Source organism: Schistocerca americana, chromosome 4 (genome assembly GCF_021461395.2).
Source record: "Schistocerca americana isolate TAMUIC-IGC-003095 chromosome 4, iqSchAmer2.1, whole genome shotgun sequence".
NCBI lineage: Eukaryota > Metazoa > Arthropoda > Insecta > Orthoptera > Acrididae > Schistocerca > Schistocerca americana.
Window position 1 is genome coordinate 259,014,070 of NC_060122.1, and position 24,021 is coordinate 259,038,090.

General features: G+C 43.2%; 1 protein-coding gene across 1 annotated transcript in view; it reads right to left on the reverse strand.

Moving 5' to 3' along the window:
- LOC124612301 overlaps positions 1 to 10,895 on the reverse strand; it is a 114,507-nt gene extending 103,612 nt beyond the window's left edge. The window contains exon 1 of the mRNA XM_047140414.1: positions 10,815 to 10,895. Within this exon, the coding sequence (XP_046996370.1) occupies positions 10,815 to 10,875 (61 nt within the window). The 5' untranslated portion in view covers positions 10,876 to 10,895. The remainder of the gene's footprint in view (positions 1 to 10,814) is intronic.
- Between the last annotated feature and the right edge of the window lie 13,126 nt (positions 10,896 to 24,021).

Genomic DNA, 24,021 nt, shown 5'->3' on the forward strand with positions numbered 1-24,021 from the left:
GGACGTCCTTCGGTCGTTATGAAAGTTTGGTGCAGGAAGTGGACAATAAAGTGAGAGAAAACAGACGCTATCGATTTCCTCCTTGCGGGATGACTTTCCTAATATTTCTCGTAGTGTTTTGTATGGCATTGTGACCGAGTACTCGAATTTCCGAAAATTGTGCGCACGTTGGGTACCGAAAATGTTGACGAATGTGCACAAAATCAAACGTTTAGATAGTGCATTGACTTTCCTTGAGCGGTACCACAACGACGGTGATGATTTCTTAAGCCAAATTGTTACGGGCGATGAAACATGGGTGGGCTACGTCACACCAGAATCAAAGTAACAGTCCACTGAAGTTGAGCAAGGGCATCGTTTCGCTGCAAGACAATGCCCGTCCGCATGTGGCGAATCAGGCGAAAGATCTCATCACATGTTTTCGATGGGAAACTCTAGATCATCCTCCGTACAGGCCCGATCTTGCGCCCAGTGACTACCATCTGTACCTGCACTTGAAGAAACACCTGGGCCGTCAGCGTCTTCAAGACTATGACGAAGTCAAAACATTGGTGATGCAGTGGTTAACAAATCAGGCGGCAGACTTCTATAAAGGGGGTATTCAAAAACTGGTACAACGTTACGACAAGTGCCTCAATATTGACGGAAATTATGTAGAAAAGTAGATTAAGGTATAGGCTTTCATGTAAGAATAAAATTATTTACATGTCTTAGAATGTCTTTGAATTTCAAAACGGTACTTACTTAAAAAACACGCCTCGTATGGTACCCGAAAAAATTCACAAGCCAAGATCACTACAAAAGCATTACATACTTCAGTTTGTTTGTAGATAAACTTTTTGTAATTTACATGCCGATGCGTATTGCATGTGCAGTGTGAAGCGACTTGCAACACCGATGGACGTAAGGTAGCAAAAATTTAAAAGCATTAGATCTGATGATGACAGCACTGCTCTGTCGAAACCGCTCATTAAATACAATGATTTTTCGTCAGAACCCCCTTCAACGGTTCTCTGATGCAGTCACCCAACGCACAATTTCGTTCGCATCGTGACTTAGCGGATAAAGTATTTCCACTATTCCTGTATGTGGTATAAATCGTCGACCCGGTACCATTTGAAACACCAAATACCTCGGCTACCTTGTTTATGGAAGCACCCGCCATACGAGAACCTACAATTTGCGCATGTAGGCACTCCAGTAGCTAAGATATAATGCACTCACTACTACACAGAACACAGTTTCTAACATGACAGATACAACATATTTTACGGGTGCCGCTCGTGGTGAAATACACTACTGGCCATTAAAATTGCTACACCAAGAAGAAATGCAGATGATAAACGGGTATTCATTGGACAAATATATTATACTAGAACTGACATGTGATTACATTTTCACGGAATTTGGGTGCATAGATCCCGAGAAATCAGTACCCAGAACAACAACTTCTGGCCGTAATAACGGTTCTGATACGTCTGGGCATTGAGTCAAAGAGAGCTTGGATGGCGTGTACAGGTACAACTGCCCATGCAGCTTCGACACGAGACCACAGTTCATCATGAGTAATAACTGGCGTATTTTGACGAGCTAATTACTCGGCCACCATTGACCAGACGTTTTCAATTGGTGAGAGATCTGGAGAATGTGCTGGTCACGGCAGCAGTCGAAAAGTTTCTGTACCCAGAAAGGACTGTACAGGACCTGCAACATGGGGTCGTTCATTATCCTGCTGAAATGCAGGGTTCCGCAGGGCTCGAATGAAGGGTAGAGTCAGGTGTCGTAACACATCTGAAATGAAACGTCCACTATTCAAAGTGCTGCCAATACGAACAAGAGGTGACCGAGACGTGTAACCAATGGCACCCCATACCATCACGCCGGGTGATACATCAGTATGGCGATGACGAACACAAATGTGCGTTCACCGCGATGTCGCCAAACACGGATGCGACCATCATGATGTTGTAAACAGAACCTAGATTCATCCGAAAAAATGACGTTTTGCCATTCTTGCACCCAGGTTCGTCGTTGAGTACACCATCGCAGGCGCTCCTGTCTGTGATGCAGCGTCAAGGGTAACCGCAGCCATGGTCTCAGAGCTGATAGTCCATGCTGCTGCAAAAGTCGTCGAACTGTTCGTGCAGATGGTTGTTGTCTTGCAAACGTCCCCATCTGTTGACTCAGGGATCGAGACGTGGCTGCACGATCTGTTACAGCCATGCGGATAAGAAGCCTGTCATCTCGACTGCTAGTGACACGAGGCCGTTGGGATCCAGCACGGCGTTCCGTATTACCCTCCTGTACCCACCCATTCCATATTCTGCTAACAGTCATTGGATCTCGACCAACGCGAGCAGCAATGTCGCGATACGATAAACTGCAATCGCGATAGGCTACAATCCGACCTTTATCAAAGTCGGAAACGTGATGGTACGCATTTCTCCTCTTTACACGAGGCATCAAAACAACGTTTCACCAGGCAACGCCGGTCAACTGCTGTTTGTGTATGAGAAATCGGTTGGAAACTTTCCTCATGTCAGCACGTAGTAGGTGCCGCCACGGGCGCCAACCTTGTGTGAATACTCTGAAAAGCTAATCATTTGCATATCACAGCATCTTCTTCCTGTCGGTTAAATTTCGCGTCTGTAGCAAGCCATCTTCGTTTTGTAGCAATTTTAATGGCTAGTAGTGTACAACAGCAACACCTGCAGGAATAGTTAGCATCTCCAAGCAAACATTTCTCGCAGTGTTTCAATGTCTTTGTTCACCCAATACATGTTTCGGCAGTCTAACGATTTTCTGGTTTGTTAAGTCGAACAGATCATTCATCCCCATTACGGTCGGAGGAAGGCAATATGCAAACCACATCCACTAGGACCTTGCCTAGTAAGGCGGCGCGGGAGAACCGCGCCGCTCCCCTACGCTCTGCAAAGGAGTATGGGACATCATCATCATCATCATCTAAGTCGAACAGGATACGGCAGTCATATTTTATGAACAATAATAATGTGCCACATTGGCTGTCATATATCCGAAACTCCACCTCGGTGATACCAGTTATAAACCAGGAACGATGCGGGCTAGCTGACTACTTGTAACCCACCAACATCTACAGCCATATTGGGCAGTAGCATCAACTGGGCAAAGCTGTTGGTCCACTTGAATTCAGCTAGCCCTAATCTTGCCTGGCTTACAACTAGTATCACTGAGACGACGTCTCTCACTGGATGCTATTGCCTGACACTCGAGCCTGCCTTCGAGAGTATGTGTTCTACATCGGGCGTCTGCGTGCTGAAGCCACGTGGATTGAGCCACAGGTCCGCAGTTATCGACTTACTCTTTCAGAAAGGATGAATGAGAAAGAATGTTTAATTGAGGTAGCATTCAGCATTCCCTTGGTAATGGAACATCCTGTCCTCGTTGCCACCCGTACATTACAGTCCGGGAAACAGAAATGGCCTACCTGTTACACTGGTGTAAGCCTATCGGTCAAATCCAACGTACCTGTACAAAGGTCATTTACTGGTAAACTGCAGTGGGTGTCACTTTGACGGACTGTTTTATACACTTGAAAATGGCTACGCAAGTGAAACCGTGTAGGATTGAAGACTAAATAATAAAATGATATTTTAAGCCATTGAACGACAGTCATCAGAAATGGTTATCATCATTATGAAAAATTATTTGAGAGCAATGAGAGCAATATCCGGGGAAATCAGACTCAAACGGGCAAGATTTGCTGGACATGTAGTTAGGATGAGTATGGACAGAATGAGGTAGAGAGTGTGGGAAAACAACAGGGAGGACAAGGGGAAAGACAGGAACGAAGTGGGTTGTTGAACTTCGGAAGGACTGGTTGGAATTATGGATCAAGATCGAAGGAAAGGAAAATTGGAGGAAAAAATATACACCGACCAATACGCCGGAGATAAATGACAGAGAAGAATACAGGAAAAGATTAGTGTCACCAGTGGAGCCCACAGGAAAAACGGAAACTGAAGATCTCGGAAGAAGAGCGGGAGAGAAGAAGAGAAAGAGTGAAGAGGTTCTGGGAGAAGAAGAGGAAAATGCAGTCCACGAAGGGGCTACCCGTGGTCCTACAACGGCCGTAACGCAAGAAGAAGAAGAAAAATTATTTTGGCTGTAGATGTCTAAGCAGTTACAATATTCCAGTTCCCTTAACTCCGATCCAAGCCTGTTACCAAATTATGCCTATCATTTGAGATTTTAATAATTTGTTCATGGTTAGGGAATAAATCGAAGTGGTATTGTGGACGATAGCTTTAATTCAAGTATGAAATACGCATTATCCATTAATCATTGCTTTAAAAGTAGAGGAAAAGCCCTAAACTGGACTCCTCCACAAAAGGGGACCGCCTGGTCCCTTGCCCCTGCGTTCTCCTGAAAAATAGTGAGAACGAGTGTCAACAGTAGTTTATGCTTTTACCACCTCGTAGTGGTTGCTTAACATCTGCACATTACGTTTTTTAACAATACAGAAAGTTTTTGCGTTGTGCTACGTTTCTCGTCATTTCTCATGAATACTGTCGAGTAAGCCTCTCAGTCTATATCTGTCCTTCAACATTAAGATGAAAGGTTTATGCCTAAATGAAATTATTTCATTTAGACGTGTGTCTAATAATTTATTCTGTTCACAAAATGTAGGGTCTAGTCACGTAAACCGGACCGCCTTCAGCTGCGTAAGACTGACCCCTTACCATTTCATGTTTAAATTCCACCTGTATAACCACACGCAATTATTATCTTAAAATGCTCTTATAGATTCCAGACGGAAAACGGGGAGGGTTGATCAAAGAAACTAGATTCCGTCTATATTAACAAAGGCTACTGACGCAGTTCAGAAAAAGAAGATGGACTGTAAAAAAGAAATTAAACACTTCAGAGATTGTCCAGCACGAAATGCAGTACACCCAAGGCAGCGTCAAAAACAGAAAGAGGCAGACTTACAATTATAGGTATAGATCTTTATTTGGTGTAGCTCTCTCTTGCTTTGGGCTTGCTCCTAACGATTTGCGAAGAATGGCCGTACAACTGTCAGAGACACAGAGCGTTGAATATCTTTTCAAAGTCGAAATTTCTATAATATCAGTGATAGTCTTTTTCATAAAAGTCGAAAAAACCAAACCGCCAGAAATAATGCCTACAAGAATATCCTGTAGAAGGGCTCTTGGCTCCAGCAAAGGAAACAGAAATTCTGTAACCTTTTATCCACTTTGAAACTAGATTATACTCTCTGTGATTGAGTACCTTTTTCTAACTTTGTTTAATGTCATTTCAATTGTCTTTATAAGGAATCTGATTTTCAGAAGTATTTTGTAAACTCGGTAAGTGTAAAAGTTTGAAAAACAATACATTTTTCGTAACAACTTTTCATTATATTGTTAAAACGTAGGTGGTGAGTGACATTATGAAGTAAATATTACACTCATTGAAAATACAAGTTTCAACTATTTTTACTTTTACAAATTAAAAATAAAATGTGGGCCGGGTTTTGGACACTTTCCTCTAACCTTTATATCTGCCTACTGAATTGCATTACATTTTCATCGCAAAGATCGGTTTGATTCTTGCGTTAATTAATAACATGTGGCAATTCACGCGTAAAGCCGACATCTGATCTCCTTCTGATCTCAGGCGCAGCAGATACGTGCAGATCTGCAAACGGAACAGGAAATATTTGTCGTCTGTGCTGTCCGAGAACTCGACTTACATCCTAGAGGACAGCAACTAATTAAGGTTGAGAAGCCCTCGTTGTTCAGATTTCCTGACTTAGGTACACCACCAAAACAAGGACTTAATCGTGCATGGTATGCTGAAGTCGATGTTATCTCGTACAATGTTTATTACACTTCTTTCATGTGAATAATTAATAAATGTAACGTCAATGGTACCTTAGAACTTGATAGTAACTTTATTAAAACATAAAGAAACTAGATGCTGTTTGACTATGGGTTTGAAGAGTGCTATGATACGAAATGCGGAATGTGACACAAAATATTATACGAACTATAATGCACGGAAATGCGAAAAGGTAGTAGCCACCCTCAGCAATTGACGGTTCAGATACTTTTACTGCACGTGTTCAACAGTTCTATGGACAACATTCCGTGTGTATTTTACTCATTTTGACTTTATGAAGGAGTTCGTGGGTACTAATGTACAAACGCAAACGAATGCACACTCAATGGCGGGTCGTCTCACGATGACAATGTGCAGCGATCACTCGGTTGCCCGTATGACGTGAATATTTTTACAAGTGCTCAAAATGGTGACCATTAGCTTGACACGAGTTAATATCTTTGTTGCTAATCATCATTGTATAGCCAATTTGTGATACGTGCTTGCACTACTACTATGTCACAGACGCATGGGAAAATGTTTGACAATCGTTTGTAAGCTTACCGGACATGGTATTAAGACACTCCTTTCAAATCGCTTCGTGATATCTTCGAAGGGCTGTAAATGTTGTAGAACTGATAGTGTATAGTCATATGGCGCTCCACCGCCGACGTGCGTCATGACAGTGAAGTGATACGTCCACGCCGGCCGGAGTGGCCGAGCGGTTCTAGGCACTTCAGTCTGGAACCGCGCGACCGCTACAGTCGCAGGTTCGAATCCTGCCTCGGGCATGGACGTGTGTGATGTCCTTAGGTTAGTTAGGTTTAAATAGTTCTAAGTTCTAGTGGACTGATGACCTCAGATGTTAAGTCCTATAGTGCTCAGAGTCATTTGAACCATTTGATACGTACACCATAAGATAAAAAAAGGCCGCAGAACGATGAAAATATCAGAATGAGACGGAAACCGGTGGATATGATATACATGTAAAGACAAACAAATGACTACAGTTGCAGAAAAAGTGGATGATTTATTCAAGAGAAAGAGCTTCACAAACTGAGCAAGTCAAGAACGCTGTGATCCATCTCTGCCTCTTATTCGAGCACTTATTCGGCTTGGAAATTATTGATAGTTATTATATGTCCTCCTGAGGGGTATCGCACCTGTTGCATCGATTTGGAGCTGGCCGTTGTGGCCGAGGGGTTCTAGGGGCTTCAGTCTGGAACCGCGCGACTGCTACGGTCGCAGGTTCGAATCCTGTCTCGGGGATGATTGTCTTAGTTAGCTTTAAACAGTTCTAAGTTCTAGGGGGTGATGACCTCAGATGCTGAGTCCCATAGTGCTTAGAGCCATTTGAACCATTTTTGAAAATCGATTTGGCGCATTAGACTGGCAAAATCCCGAGTTGGTCGGAGGGCACTGCACATACCACTCAGGTGGGAAGAGATCCTGCCACCTTGCTGGCTATGGTTTCAGCAAGGACGAAGACAAGCAGTAGAAGTTCTCGCCGTGTGCAGGACGGCATTATCTTGCACAAGTATAGGCCCAGTATGGCTTGCCGTGACGGACAACAAAAGGGAGCGGTGTGCGCACCACTGTCGTCGAGGAAGCCATTGCCCCCCAGAGTTAGCTTGCATGGCCATCAGCGCTGCTCAAGACGACCAACAATTCCCCAGAGATGATCAGGACATCCGTGGCCTTGACGTAGTCTGCATACAGCAAAGGCACCCCCGAGCTCAAATCGTAGTATTCACAGCTATGTTGAGAAGTGCCGAAGCCTCCTCCTGTAGAGAAACAGACTGGCACCATCGACGTCTACCGCAGGATTCGAAGTCAGCAGCAACAGTGACACGCCCACACGGTGATGGATGACGATTTGCGCTAAGGTACAGGTAGTTAGGCGTCCAGAAGAGCCACCAGGTGGTTCAACCACAGATGCTGATCAGTCCTGCAGCCCACAGTGACCAAGTCCCTCCAGGCAAGTCTTGTTGCTGCATGGCACATCGAAGGCGTTCATCCGAGCAGAGGATTGATGACATAGGCCTACCTTTTTGACAGGACGGCTGCAAACTGAACAGAGCTGCACCACAACAGCAGCAGTATCTCCGCATCTTGGGCTCATGTGTTTGGCGACAGTGAGGCGACAATACCATTCGCCCGGATTTTCTCATTTGGTTAGCTCTCTTGGTAACTTCAGGATTTCAGAACAGCCTTCAGACATTCACTCTGCTGTGTCAGTATTATGAGGTGTGTTACTTTTGCATACGACTTAATCTTTCTTTCGACACTTTGCCCAGTACCGATTATGAAGTATCTTCCCATCAGCATCATGTCATTCTGCTACATTCCATGCTTAAGTGCTCAACTCTTTGTAGCGTTGCAGCAGCTTCTGTGTTTGCTGCTGCACCATCAGCGATCCCTCCTCCGTGTAATTCTGCCTGGTTATTAACCTCTTCCGCTCTGCCTCTGGCGTTGCCAAGGAATATTCTTGAAATTTCTAGCGTTGCACCAAACATACTACTCTGCTGTGCAGCAGAACAGCAACATGGACTGCCCCATCTGCCTACAAGAAATAGTGTATCACTTGCAGCACCAGGTAAAACGGCGAGACAACTGCCTCAGAAGAGGAGTGTTACGCATTATCAGTGAAAATTAGTTTGCAATTGGACCAAAATTGCTTCTTTCAGCCATGCAGATGTATCACAGTTTGCGAGAGAGCATTGCACGGAGAACTGCATGCAATATGCAGTTTCGGAGACAGGTATGCATTAAAGGCCACTGCACACTTAGGACTTCAGGTCTTCCATTGCCCAAACAACATAGAAACCTGACAGCAGCTGCCTGCAGCGTGTTGTTTGTTCCGAATAGCAGCGATTTTTCCGCTTTTCAAGAGAGGCAAGGCCTATAGTGGACCAATGGTCCAAAGAAGCATTTAACCCACAGTATGTGGACGGTATGATTTAGGACAGAGGTGGTTCTGTAATGTTTTGGGGGTGTATTTTGTACCTCGACTTAGTCACGCTAATTCAGGTTACACAGAAAGAAAACGGAATTTACATCAACATTCGCGGTGACCAAGCATTGACCTTTCTTATATATTTTCATGAGTAGTACCCTTTGGATATTCATATCTTCCAGGATGATGACAGAACTGTTTCTCATGAACACAGGTACCAGCTATATCATCCTATATTACTTCCCCAGATAATGTCCGGGATCACTTGGAAGAGCAGGTGAAATGTAGTTACCATCATCCCAGAAGTTTGGTTCAACGGCGTGCTAAAAACTAATGCCTCCAAATTTTTGTGTGAAAACTCTTAGTTTTTTTTTACATAAAATAAACTTTATTAACATTCTACACATTATGCTCCATGTCTATATATTTATATTTTTGGGGACGAATTCATTTCTGCCAACGATCCATCTGTCTGTTGACACTGTCACAGTAGAACGTTTGACTTTTTTGACGGTTTAAAACCCCACCACTTCACCGCTTCAACGCTATCAAACTTAAGACCTCGGAGGTGCTCTTTAATTTACTGAAACAGATGAAAATCGGATGGGGCCAAGTCAGGACTGTGTGGAGAACGGTCGATGACAGTGAGGCCAAGGCGTCGGGTTGTCGCAGATGTCACAGCGGTCGTGTGTGGTCTGGTATTGCCATGTTCGAGAAGAGGGTGAACCATGTGTGGGCGAACACTTTGAATTCGAAACCCGATTACAGTACACTGTTTCATACGCACCGACAAACTTGCGTTACACACTGCCACGTAACACACTACAATTCGGAGCCCCTCTAACGGCAAAAAATTGGTATTTGCGTCAGCGAAGAGGGAATGTCGATCGAATGACCTGCATGACATGTAATATCCCAAAAGATATTGAGAACAGGATAAAAAAATTCGGAGACGTTACTTTTCAAATGGTTCAAATGGCTCTGAGCACTATGGGACTCAACATCTTAGGTCATAAGTCCCCTAGAACTTAGAACTACTTAAACCTAACTAACCTAAGGACATCACACACACCCATGCCCGAGGCAGGATTCGAACCTGCGACCGTAGCAGTCCCGCGGTTCCGGACTGCAGCGCCAGAACCGCACGGCCACCGTGGCCGGCCCGTTACTTTTGATCACGTCCTCGTAGCTATACGAGAGGTAATTACAAATGAGTGGCCTGAGCTGGATATGACGTACCTAAAGGAATTTGTGAGCTCTCTTGCTCGAAGAACTGAGGACATTATGAAGGCTATAGGTGTCACATGGTAATAGAGTGATATGTCCCGGAGATTTCGTCTCGTATGGTTCGTAGCGCCTAGGTTTCGCAGTGAATGTGCGCAACAATGCACAATATTCCTAGATCTCACGAAACCAAGTTTTTTCACAGGGATTATTTCACTGAAGGAAGGACTGTGTGTTAAAAGCTTCTTACCGAGTAACTTCTGAACCTGTGAGTTATCATATGACAACGTGTGTATAACTTTTGTATCCCGTTTTTCACAGGGAAAAGCCTCACAATGTTTCAGACACTCGTTTGTTTCTGTCTTGCTTATTAATCGTGCAAACCTTCAAGCTATGTGGCACCTACTTTAAATTAGAGGGACAAGAAGCAATTCTTGCATAGTTTTACATCTCTCACAGTTAGAAGACACTAAACGAGTAAGTGAAGCACGCTCAGAAGTTTCAGATCAATATGTTACCACAACCACTTTTGCTATGACATACCCAACTGTCCAAAACATTCACACTTTTATTACAAATTAAATAAAATCTGTGATTTACTTGGAAGCTATTATTTGATTGTTCAGTTCACAGAGAGCGAAGACATAACAATGTGCCGACTTAAACTCCTGGCATAGTCACAGGTCAGTGATGTAGTGCATAAGTCTGTTAAACAATGTGTCCAGGAAGAGATGTCTAACAGTGTACCTATTTGTCTGACTAGAATACTCACACTGAAAGCCAACTGCAACTAGAAGTGCCAGAAGGAATGAAGCCGTGCTCCCAGTGGCCATATCGACTACGTCCGTTTTCTTCTTCACTTTGCTCAAGACTGGTTCCCTCGCAAAAAATATTGACTCTCTGCCGTATGTAATCGATGTTATCACGTTATTTATCTAAGTGAGGCTTTTATCTATCAAGCGTTTAATCAGTGTCACAGCCTCAGCCCTTATAGACATAATATAGGTCATAAATGACGCTCCTATATCACAGAGACATTTTTCATCGTGGCTTAACTGTCATCCTGCAACTCACCTGGGGTGCTTACGAAGCTGTGACATTTTGCTTTTTAAAACAGTTACCGGTTTTTTACGGAGTATTTCCGTGATGACTAAAGATCGCGGCATGTCTACCCATGCTATCACTACGAACCTTCTTCAGAATTGTAGTGTGGAGATTCGAAATGCTCGATACATGACTACTACTAATGTTAAGTGTTTCGAAATATAGTGCTTACTTCAATGCGAGGTGCTTTTAGTAATATCCACAACAAAATTATGTCTCGAAATCTGGCAGAAAACTCAAAGAAATTCTGGTGTTACATAAAGCACACCAGTGGCAAGACGCAATCAATACCTTCATTGCGTGATAACAACGGTGAAGTCATTGATGACAGTGCCACTAAAGCAGAGTTATTAAACACGGTTTTCCGAAACTCCTTCACCAAAGTAAGTATTCCTGAATTCCAATCAAGAACATCTACCAAGATGAGAAACATAGAAGTAGATATCCTCGGTGCAAGAAATCAGCTTAAATCACTTAATAAAGGCAAGGCCTCCGGTCCAGAGTGTATACCAGTCAGGATCCTCTCAGAGTATGCTGATAAAATAGCTCCAGTCCTAAAGACTGGAAAATTGCTCAAGTCACACCAATACCCAAAAAGGGAAGTAGGAGTAATCCGCTGACTTACAGGCCTATATCACTAACGTCGATTTGCAGTAGGGTTTTACAACATATACTGTATTCGAACATTATGAAGTATCTCGAAGGCTCAAATGGCTCTGAGCACTATGGGACTTAACTGCTTAGGTCATCAGTCCCCTAGAACTTAGAACTACTTAAACCTAACTAACCTAAGGACATCACACACATCCATGCCCGAGGCAGGATTCGAACCTGCGACCGTAGCGGTCTCGCGGATCCAGACTGTAGCGCCTAGAACCGCTCGGCCACTTCGACCGGCGTACTTCGGAGAAAACGATTAATCGACATATAGTCAGCACGGATGCAGAAAATATCGTTCTTGTGAAACATAGCTAGCTCTTTATACTCATGAAGTAATAAGTGTTATCGACAGGGTATGTCAAATTGATTCCATATTTTTAGATTTCCAGAAGGCTTTCGACACCGTTCCTCACAAGCGTCTTCTAACCAAACTGCGTGCCTACGGCGTATCGCCTCAGTTGTGTGACTGGATTCGTGATTTCCTGTCAGAAAGGTCGCAGTTCGCAGTAATAGACGGAAAGTCATCGAGTAAAACAGAAGTAATATCCGCCGTTCCCCAAAGAAGTGTTATAGGCCCTCTATTCTTCCTGATCTATATTAACGACGTAGGAGACAATCTGAGTAGCCGTCTTAGATTGTTTGCAGATGATGCTGTCATTTACCGTCTTGTAGTCATCAGATGATCAAAACGACTTGCAGAATGATTTAGATAAGATATCTGTATGGTGCGATAGTAGCAATTGACACTGAATAAAGAAAAGTGTGAAAAAAATTCACATGAGTGTTAAACGAAATCACCTGATTTCGATTACGCGATAGGTCACACAAATCTGAGGGCTGTAAATTCAACTAAATACTTAGGGATTACAATTACAAATTACGTAAACTGGAACAATCACATAGATAATACTGTAGGTAGAGCAAACCAGAGACTGTGATTCATTGGCAGAACACTTAGAAGGTGCAACAGGTCTACCAAAGAGACTGTTTACACTACGCTTGCCCGCTCTATTCTGGAGTATTGCTGTGCGGTGTGGGATCCGCATCAGGTGGAACTGGCGGATGACATCGGAAAAGTACAAAGAAGCGCAGCTCGTTTTGTATTATTGCGAAACAGTTGAGATAGTGTCACAGACATGATACGTGAATTGGAGTGGCAATCATTAAAACAGAGGCGTTTTTCGTTGCGACGGGATCTTCTCATGAAATTTCAATCAGCAGTTTTCTCCTCCGATTGCGAAAACATTCTGTTGGCACCTACCTAAATAGGGAGAAATGATCATCACGATAAAATAAATAAGGGCTCGCACAGAATAATTTAAGTACTCGTTCTTCCCGCGTGCCGTTCGAGAGTGGAAAGGTAGAGAGACAGCATGAAGGTGGTTCATTGAACCCTCTGCCAGGCACTTTATTGTGAATAGCGGAGTAATCATATAGATGTAGAACTCTGGTGAAACAAGGTTAACACGAAACGTACTCTGAAGTCAGATGAACCTGTGTATTTTTGTACATTGTCTGCCATGAAAAACTGGTTCTGTGCTACAGTTACCAAAATTTGTTCTTTATACGATGTTACAGCAATATCCTTACCAAAGATGCGCTCATCCTGAGTTCCTCTGTACATTAACTTGAAGAAACATGTGTTTTTGACAAATTTTCGAACTTTCAAATGTTATGCTTAACATATTTCGCAGTAAACAGGCATTATAATCTAGTACACCACATATTGTAACTAACATATCGTGCTACATTTAGTTTTCCTCGTCAACAGGAATATATTGTCTGCATCTATTGTGAATGAAATTTTCGAATTGTTGACGACTAAAACCGTACAAAATGTATCAGAAGATCAGCAACTTTTAACGCAGGTATTTTTGTAATCTTAACAGAAATTACGTTTTGTGCACTAATTGTTTCAGTTCTTAAAGAGAATTAGTAATACTTCAGATCCATAAATTAAAATAATCGCAAGACTTAATTTAAATTTATTTGTTTACTGTTCTGCAGAACATTACGGCATCCACAGGGCAACTCCATTTCGTACGTTGTTCTTGCACATGGGATGAATTAGTTTCTTTTTTATATTTTAGTTCGATGGGTCTCCCAACGAACTCCTCTTTCGTCTCTTGTGATAACCTCTTCATCTCAGAGTAGCACTTGTAGCCGACGTCCTAAAAACAGTTTTTTCCCTCTCCACTTTCTTCTAACACAATGGAATCATTGCGTGACATCTTGGTACCTTCCCTCTTCTTCCTCTCAGAGTCATAATCCCCTAGATGTCAAGTTTATCATCAGTCTCAAATCAGCTGCTCCCCATGACTTTCATAATCGAAAGACTTTGATTAAGAATAACCTAAGTTCAAAGGCAGATATCTAACAAATTTTGCTGAAAGAAAACTTATAAATCATATAGAACCAGCAAGTCTCTTTCTTCGGTTTACTCTCAATCTATATTTTGTATTAGAGTATTTCACTCAACAGTTCATGTAATTCTTCTTCACTGCACACAGGAGTGTTAGCAACGAATCTTATCGTTGATATGCTTTCACCTTGAATTTTATTCACACCCTTGAACCTTTCGTTTCGTTCCGTCCTTACTTCTTCGATGTGCTACATACGTTGAAAAGTAAATGCGAAAGACTACTTCCTTCGTTTTGTTGTCACTTCCCGCAGCGAGTTTAGAAATTTCGAAGCAATTTTATCCATGTTTTTTACTTATTTGATCACAAGTCGTCCAAAGTTCTATCAAACTCTAATACTCTATCCCATATGTCTTCCATATCATTTCCCTTTTCCTTCTCAATCACATCAGACATGTTCCCCGACTCACAAAGACGTTGAATGTTCGTTTGTCACATGTTCGCACTCTCCTCTGTGTTTAGCAATTCATAATTAGCAGGAAATCGCACTGACCACTCTCGAACCATTGGAAGCTGCTGTAAATAGGTGTGTTAGGAGAGCTCCCGAGAGTCATGTACCATAGATACCAAAGGTACCTGAAGTATTATCCTCTGCTGTGAATCCCGTATCCTCTATTGAAAATATGGGACCTATTATTGGTCGTACGCTTGGCTCTGAGTGACATATCAGTGGTAGGATTAGTCGCCCTGAACAGGGTGACAGGGGCCTGGGACAACGCGGGTTGTGTTACCCAGCCCCCTAATCAACGAGTCAGAGTTGCTGTCTTGAACGAAAACCGATATTGAGCTAATGAGACTGACATTACCTGCAGGAAGATCTACTGTTCCCCACGTCATGGGGAGCCTTATGCAAAGGGGTAGGAGCCAACTAAACGTTCACATTTCTAACATATGTTGAATAATAATACCCATTATGGAACTGGCAACAAGGGATGGGAAGGAACACTAAGAGCACCATGTGTATGCCTGGTGCCTCGCTCAGCCCACTGAGAAGCCTGTTCCGTCAGTCGCTGAGAGAAAAGGGTGCAATGAACTTCAGATTTTAGTGGACTTTGGAGCAAACAATTCCTTTTGTCTGGGCTCTGAGGTCATACTTGATTCATTCAAGGGCCTGGCAGAGAAGGTTGAGAAACCAGCCTTGATCAAGAAGATTCAACGGAACCCGAAATTTGCAGGATTGTACACAGAACTGATGGTGGCCCTGATCCTACGTCAAGTGGAAGGACTGAACTACGGACTTAGGTTCTGCGAAAAACTAGAATGCGAATTCTTAGACTTGTGGAATAGGGCTGAAAAAAGTGGATTGCTGCCAAAAAGGCGAGGAGTCCACTACAGATGACAGCCTGCTACACAGCTAGTTCACTGTGTCTGGGGGGAACACAATATGTAGATCAGGCTGCTGTCCATACAGTCCAGATAACGATACATGTACGGGACTCGGAGCTGTTGGTATAAGTACCAAGGAAATGTTCCTCTATAGGCAATAAGATCAAAATCCTAGTGAATAATTGCTGTGGTATTCGCAATGAAGTACCAGAATTTGAAACATTCCTAAAAGAAGTTAAGGTTGCATAATGCGGGGTACAGTAAGATGTTGAAAACCTGAAATTGAGGGCAGTGAAATTTTTGGGAAAAATTTAAGCATATATCGAACACAAATGGATGTGGTGCATTTGTCACAGTAGGCGTGAAACACAAAGTGACTGGGAGGTAATTTAAACTGGATTTATTGTTTAAGGAAGACTCAGTATCAATTCTGGACATTATTTAGGATATAAATTTCGCAGTCATATTGTCATTATTGGTGAGCTTTAGAAGACTTGAGGTCGAATAAAGCAAAAGGGACAAATAACATTCCATCAGTAGTTCTAAAATCTTTGGGGAATTGGCAGCAATACGACCATTCACATTGGTGTATAGAATATGAGTGTGGCGATACACCATTTGACTTTCAGAAAAAAACATCATCCACACAATTTCGAAGATTACTAGAGGTGACAAGTGCGAGAATTAACGCAAAATCAGCTTAACAACTCATATATCTAAGTTCCTGACAGGAATTGTATACAGAAGAAACTATAATAATTTGAAGATGTTTTGTATGACGATCAGTTTGGATTTACGAAAGGTAAAGTCACCAGAGGCAGCTACGTTGTTGCGGTTGATAGTGGAGGCAAGAATAAATAAAAATCAAAACACGTTCATACGATTTTTCGACTAGGAAAAAGGCATTCTGCGATGCATAATAGTTCAAGATGTTCGGAATTTTGAGAAAAAAAGGGAAAAGCTATAAGGGAAGACGGGTAATACACGATAGCTGCAAGAACCACGAGGGACAGTAAAGTGGGAAACCAAGAACGAAGCGCTCAGGTTACAAGGGTGAAACACAGGGATGTAGTCTTTTTCTCCTAATGTTCAGTCTATACATCGAAGACGGAATGACGGAAATAAACACCAGGTTCAAGAGTTAAATTACAGTCCAAGGTAAAAGGATATCAATAACATTCGTTGATGACATTGCTGTCGTCAGTGAAGGTCAAGAGGAATTACGGGATTTGCTGATTGAATAAAAAGTCTAATGACTACAGGGTATCTATTAAGAGTAAATCGAAGAAAGACGAAAGTAATGAAAAGTAGGAGAAATGGGAACACCGAGAAACTTGACATCAGAACTAGTGTTCAGGAAATAGATGAAGTTAAAAAATTCTCCTACATTGGCAGCAAAATACTATAAGTGGGAGAGGTATCTCATTGTCTTTATGCAAGTAGATAACGTATCTTACGCGCCAATGGACTATGTATCTTAACTGTCGTCTCAAGGCCAGGGTGGTAAACAGACGTTCCACATTGCTATAAATTTAGGCTCTGGCTCAAATTAATTAAAATGCCACTATGGCATTATAAGAATATAGGTGAATTCTTATTTTTCGCTGCTAGTCTCGTTAATCTAGTATCGCCATTTACCCACGGTCTCGGCTGTGTTTGTTCTAAAAGGAGTTACATTGTACTCGCCTTCATTCTTTCTGGACTGCAGCTGGGCCTTCTTTTGTTAATGCTAACTGGGGTTTCCCAGTGCCATTATCCACGTGCGCTGGTCTCCAAGCTGCATTCACTTAATCTCATTTACGCATGCCCGTATCGTTACAAGGGTGGATATGGTTTTGTTATTCGGTACATGCTGTAGAACTCAATCTTAGATGTTCAGGTGTATTCAGAGAAACTCAACCGTTTTGTTGGCGTTTTTATTCGTAAACAGAACAAAATCAAATTGCTACGAGTAGGCACCCGAATCAGAAAGCAATCTTTTCTTACATTCGCTCTTTCTAACAAACAATAGAAATAAAAGCTATCGAAAGAAGCAACGCGGTGTCGTTAAGTTTGTAATGCACAAAGCGAAATCAGTAAATTTGTGTATCCTAGCCAAGTAAATTTGCTGTTACATTGTATTCGAAAAGATAAGACTGTGATGCTAAATTCTGTCACCGGCGTAATATTCTGAAAATACATCTGCATCTTAGTTTTAAAAAACTAACAGCGCCATTTACTGGTTCTTTTATGTACTACACCATAATGAATAAACGTTCGAGCTACCACACAGAGCAGACGACTTTAGGTAAAATTTTAAATCACGATGTCTTTCTTTCTCATGATCCAGTTTTGATTCAATAAAGCCTATGTGGTGTCACCGTCAGACACCACACTTGCTAGGTGACAGCCTTTAAATCGGCCGCGGCTCATTAGTATACGTCGGACCCGCGTGTCGCCACTATCAGTGATTGCAGACCGAGCACCGCCACACGGGAGGTCTAGAGAGTCTCCCTAGCACTCCCAGTTGTACACCCGACTGTGCTAGCGATGGTTCACTGACTACACACGCTCTCATTTGCAGAGACGACAGTTTAGCATAGCCTTCAGCTACGTCATTTGCTACGACCTAGCAAGGCGCCATATTCAGTTACTATGTCTTCTGAACCGATAATATTGTGAATCATGCACCGTCAAGAGCGACGTTCATCATTAATGGATTAAAGTATAAAACTAATTACGTCCGCCTTCTGAATTCTAATTCCTTGTCATGTTCCGGACCTCACGTCAGTATAGTCCTTCCCTTCTCACGCCAGCCTGCGTGAGATGAAACGCGTGCATTTCGGCCCCCACTAGTAACACAGTGTTGGCTCTTCTGCCAACAAAACAGTCTATATGCAGTCCCAAGCTTTCCTCAATTTATATGTGAAAATATCTGAAAATTCGGCTAGTAGATATTGAGATATCTCTGTTGAGACTGCCACGATGGCTACAGATAAGCCTTTTCATCATAATGTCTTTTTATTTTTCGATTCGATTTTGATGAAATTGAAGGGTGTGGCGTTGAATGGTGGGTTTGTAAGCTGTTGACAGCTAAGAATGACTTATCTTCACTTCTGTGCGTGAAGTAGTAAGGCAACCACACCTTCCTCTACTGTCACTTGCTGGTGCTGACATATAGTTGACGGTTTCTACCCTGGCTGCTGAGCCGGCATCTTGCGCTGCTGAAAGCAGGCCCGTGATAGGCCAGCAACATTCAGAGACATGTCCATTGGCGTCAGAGGCGCACTACTTTTGTTTGCGTCACGGAGCCCACGTAGTCCCTCACTCTGCTCAAAGTCGGCTGTGTGCAGGATATGATACTCTGCCTTCCGGCAGGAGTCTGAGAGCGGCTGACACTGTGGCACAAAGTTCCTCTAAGAAATGAGTGTCAGCAGCAACAGGCATGAATGAAAAGTTGGTGGTCCCGTGGAGGACTCAGTGCTGGCAGCAGGCACAGCAGAGTCTCGAATACACGGCTACTGCTGGTGGTGCCCGGTCGTCTCGTTGAGTGGCGTATCTCCGGCATCGTGGTCATGCTGCTGATTGCCAGGGGTGAGACGTGATCTCTTGCTTCAGTATTCACACTCATTTATATCCATGTGACCCGCATTTGTTTCACTAAATCCCTGCACCTAGTCGCACCACCCATAACAATAGACTTGCCTTGGTGTGGTGACTACACCTTTACTGCTGTATAGCACAGTTTACTGCTGCCCTCAGGTGTTATGGTTTCACAATCCCTTGCTTGTCTGTTATTGTGATGACTTCTGGCTCGTAGCTGTTATTGCAACGCTCCACAGTGGCTTCTGCACTATTTCTCTTTGCTTTTACTAAAGACTTACATTTTTGCTCAAAGACTGGGTAGCGTCACAACACTGCTTCCCCCCCCCCCCCCCCCCAACTCCACTGAGAAGACCTGGTCCGTCTGGCGTCACCCAGTTCTCTGTTGTAATCACTTCTCCACATACTCTGTAACAGAAGAATGTCATTCTAAATTACTCTTAGCTACTATGCAAATTACTGCGATACGTTTTCACTCTGTAAATCTATTAACCTTCGCTCGGGTGATTCATTCTACAAGAACTTGAATTCTGCTTCTTTAGGGTTCCTAAATGGCTCATGGTTTCAAATGTGTACGAGTTAGGCAGAGCAAAATCAGTGTTATCATGGTGCTAAAATTTGAGATACCCCAAGTCATGGCCATTTTAGTTCTACCATCCTGATAGTTTTTCACATGCTCTTCGTTAGTGCATCCCTTCTGTGCTGCCACCATCTGACTTAATGAACAGTCAAAGATTTTTCCCCATATGCCGTTAAGGAAGGTAAAGTCTTGTTTGCAAAACATTTCTCGATGTTCGTCTGGTCAATACACTGTATCTATGTCACATTCAACAGAGTAACTCGTCGCAACTAGCAACCACCACAATGTCATTGTTCACTGAGAATATGCAATGTAAACCCATTCCCTGGAAGTATGTTTCTGGTTCAGTCACCTCCTTCTGGTAAGGTCGTCTGTATGTTTTACCCTCAAGAGTTGAATGATGCATGTGCTCCTACTTGTCACAGTCTCGAAAGCCCGGCATGTGGTGACCACTCCACTCTGAATTTACTGGAGCTCACCATCAATCATCGCCACAGGTCGATCCCTGTTTTCACTAACACCAGCATATTTTCCTCTCTCACTTGCACAAATTTTCCAACTGCCACTAACTTTTCTCGATAAGTGAACTCCGCGTAACACCTAAACACCACACTGATATCTTCACAAGTAAGTACAACCGTGAACTATCCACCATTACACTCACTGTATCACCATGGTAGCAGAGCAGCAAGTTCTGGTACTCGGCTCCACTACTAGCTATAATTCTGGCAATAATTCTCGTTACACTTTTTTCAACACCTTGAGATACTACTCCAGTGCCAGCAAGACTGGTCTTAACTACCATGTAGCTTTAATAGTGTACAGTTTTATTTGTCCGAGTAGTGCTTGAGGGAGGATTCATACAAATTCATTAACTTCACTTGTGCATACCAGATAATTTCCCCTAATGACTGAAATAGCCTCATCATAGTTAGTCTTAAATCTAGCACTTGTATCCCTGTTTGTACCACTTCTACAGCACGGTCGACTGTGTTAGTCGAGGTCCTGGCATAATCAGTGACACTCTGTCAGTTGGCTAATCATGGGTGTGTTTAACACACCGTGTTTCAAGTTCACAATCTGTGTAAAATGCTACTACCTAGTTACTTTATGGGCCTCCGCTAATGCCCTTGCAGCTTCTGCCGTTCCGTTCAGTTTGCTTATGTCACTTGCACATGCCACCGCGAATATGCTTTTCAGTGTTCTACTCCCAGTGTCTATCCTTTTCCTCTTCACTCCCGGGGAATCATGTGGAACCACTCTGATCACCTCCTCACAGGCTCCTTTAGTAGTTCGTATACCTCGAGTAATTTTGCATCTTTGAGGTTTCTAGCTGCCTTGTGCTACTAAATAATAATTGTCTCCCCGAAAACGCCTCCTCCAGTCTTCTAATTTCGTTCTGCAACTAAAACATGTTAAACAGGAAACTTAATGACAACCTGTAATTGGATAACGCCATATCTGGTTGGCCAGCAGCTGTGGGCGTGCGGTCCTAGGCGCCTAAGTCTGGAACCGCGCTGCTGCTATGGTCGCAGGTTTGAATCCTGCCTCGGGCATGGATGTGTGTGATGTCCTTAGGTTAGTTTGGTTTAAGTAATTCTAAGCCTAGGGGACTGATGACCTTAGATGTCAAGTCCCGTAGTGCTTAGAGCCATTTGGACCATATCTGGTTGCCTAGAGAACAGAACTCCTCCATCCAGGCGGTGGTCTTATAGCATCCCCATGAGCCGTGTTGGCTCTTTCTATGTTTTACAGCCTTGTCCACTGGCGCGATGCGCGTCTGTTAAGTTGCCAGCTGGAGCCTTGGTGGCCCCTGTGTAGAGTCTTTGGTTATAGTTCCTTGGGCTGCTTGTTGACGACATTAGCAGTCAGTCGGTCGTTGTCAGGGGAGAGAGAGAGAGAGAGAGAGAGAGAGAGAGAGAGAGAGAGAGAGAGAGAGATAGTGGTGCATGTGACGTATGGCAGGCTGCGCACGGAGATTGCGGGCACACGGTTGTCTAAGCGGCCAGTCGTCGCTAGGGTCGTGTTGGTCGGCAATACTTGGGCCTAATGTCGACGCAGCCGATCTACCATACATTAAGGAGACATAGCTGGAGTGATGTTCATTTTCTAATGCCGTCTGTTCTGCCCTTGTGTGTAACGCCTCATTGTGTGATTGCCACAAGTGTTCCAGTGCTGAAGTTGCTGGATTACAAGTGTTTATTCGTCACCCTGTTTCAACAACGAAATTTATCTTTCACTGCCTCTGTCTGACATTAGTCGAGTGCCACATTTGTGTGTTTTAAAATTTCCTTTAGTTACAATTTGTTCATGCTCTACCCGCCAGGTTGGTCGAGAGCGCTAATGCGCTGCTTCCTGGACTCGGGTAGACGCGCCGGCCCTGGGTCAAATCAGCCCGGCGGATTACCGATGTCGGCTGGTGTGCCAGCGAGCCTCGATGTGCCTTTTAGGCGGTTTTCCACATCCCACTACATAAATATCGGGCTGGTCCCCAAGTTCCGCCTCAGTTACACGACTCGCAGACTTCTGAACACGTTTGCACTATTCCATGGACTGAACTAGACACAGACGGCTGGGGTACACTCATTGTGTCCCCGGGGGTACGGGATGGCAGCAGGGTTGGCATCCGGCGACCCCTTAAAATTAACATTGCAAAATCCGATCTTAACCATGCCGACGCTGCGAAACTGCGGGACAAGGTACCAGCAAAAGAAAGGGAAAAACATTTGTTCATGGTCTGCTTATTTGTCAGTTGCGTTGCGAAACTAATTATCATATGTTTTAGCCCGCCACGTGTGTTAGTGACCACTGAGGTCGACATTGAGACTGATGTGTAATGGAAGTTGTTGCTTCCCTGACTGATGTAGCGACTGTAAAATTATCCACAGCTGTGGTAAGCAGTTGCTAGGGGCTAGTGAATCTTGGCTGTCTGCTTAATTGGGTTTCTTTACTCTGGTGAGATTTACCCTTTCAGGAAATTAATATTTATTGTTTCAAATGTGATTACGATTGTAGTTGTCTGAGTGCTAGCCCTCAAGATTTGCATGTCATCTTCTAAGCCAGTTAAGTCAATTTCACTGAGGGTTTGTGTGATTGTTACAATAAACTGTTATATCTTAACTGGTTAATCATTAATACTTGTTTGGTAAAATTCCGGTTGTTACACGTAAGGTTTGGTCGGGGCTTCGGGCTACGCTCACCTTGAGCTTTGGTCTTGGCCTGAGCGTTTTCGTATGTTCCACGATTATTATGCACGAGTTACATGTTTGCTTGTTTCCTCTCGGCCTTCCGAGCGTTTTGAGGCGCTGCTTCAGGATCTTATTTGTTACCCGCCGGTCCACCGGGCATAGCCTGTCCGCGTCGGCTGTGTACGTGCGAGCAGGCGGCGCGCCGCTTACCCCCTCGCCGTAGCCTCTGAGACGTTACCGCCTCCAGGTTTGCTACGGCATCCTCCATAAGTTGAGTTTCTATCTGATAGCAATCGGGTGTTAATTTTCTTAGTCGTGCCTGTTATTGTTTTCATCCTATACAGACCTGGCCTGCCTCACCTGCCCCTTCCGTGGTTTCCCTGCCTGAAGTTTCATTTTTTTAAACGTAATAGTTTTAATGTTACCCTCAGTTGTTATATGGTATTCTGTTATTTTTCCACACCAGTGTCTTGAATATGCCAAGGAGCCTTCCCTGATTGATTCAATGTGTTCTCTAAATTAAGGCATTCACTTTGGCCAGCGCTAAAGAAATTTCTCTTTTTTATTTACTTATATTGAAACTGTTGTGTGTTGTTCGTGTGTAAATCTGAATTGAGCAGTTTCCATTTTAAAGTTTGTTCGAAAATCCACTATATTTATGATAGTGAGGTAGAATAGAAGAATTCAGAAGAAATGTGTTTTACCAGGTACCCTTCTTTGATTGGTCAAATATTTTTTCTGAACTGTGAGTTAGCTTTGGCCAGTGTCATAAATAACTTTTTTATTTATTTATATTGAATCTATTCTTCTGCTTACTTGTAAATCCCAATTGAAAAGTTTCCTTTCTTAATCTATGTTTGAACAATGCTCAATATTAATGGTGGTAAGATTCAGTGGGAATTTGTTTTGTCGTGTACCTGATCTATAAGATTTGTGCAGTAAAATATTGTTAAACTTCCGTGAAGTAACAAATGACCTGTGATAAACGACCTGAACCTTTCTATGCCGGTTTAGTTATTCTTTTATCGTGAGCCGTCCGCTAAAATTTCACCTCACTCTACACCTGAAAAAATGGTACAGCATACTTCTTTTCTGGCCCTTCTCCTGTATGGCTACCTC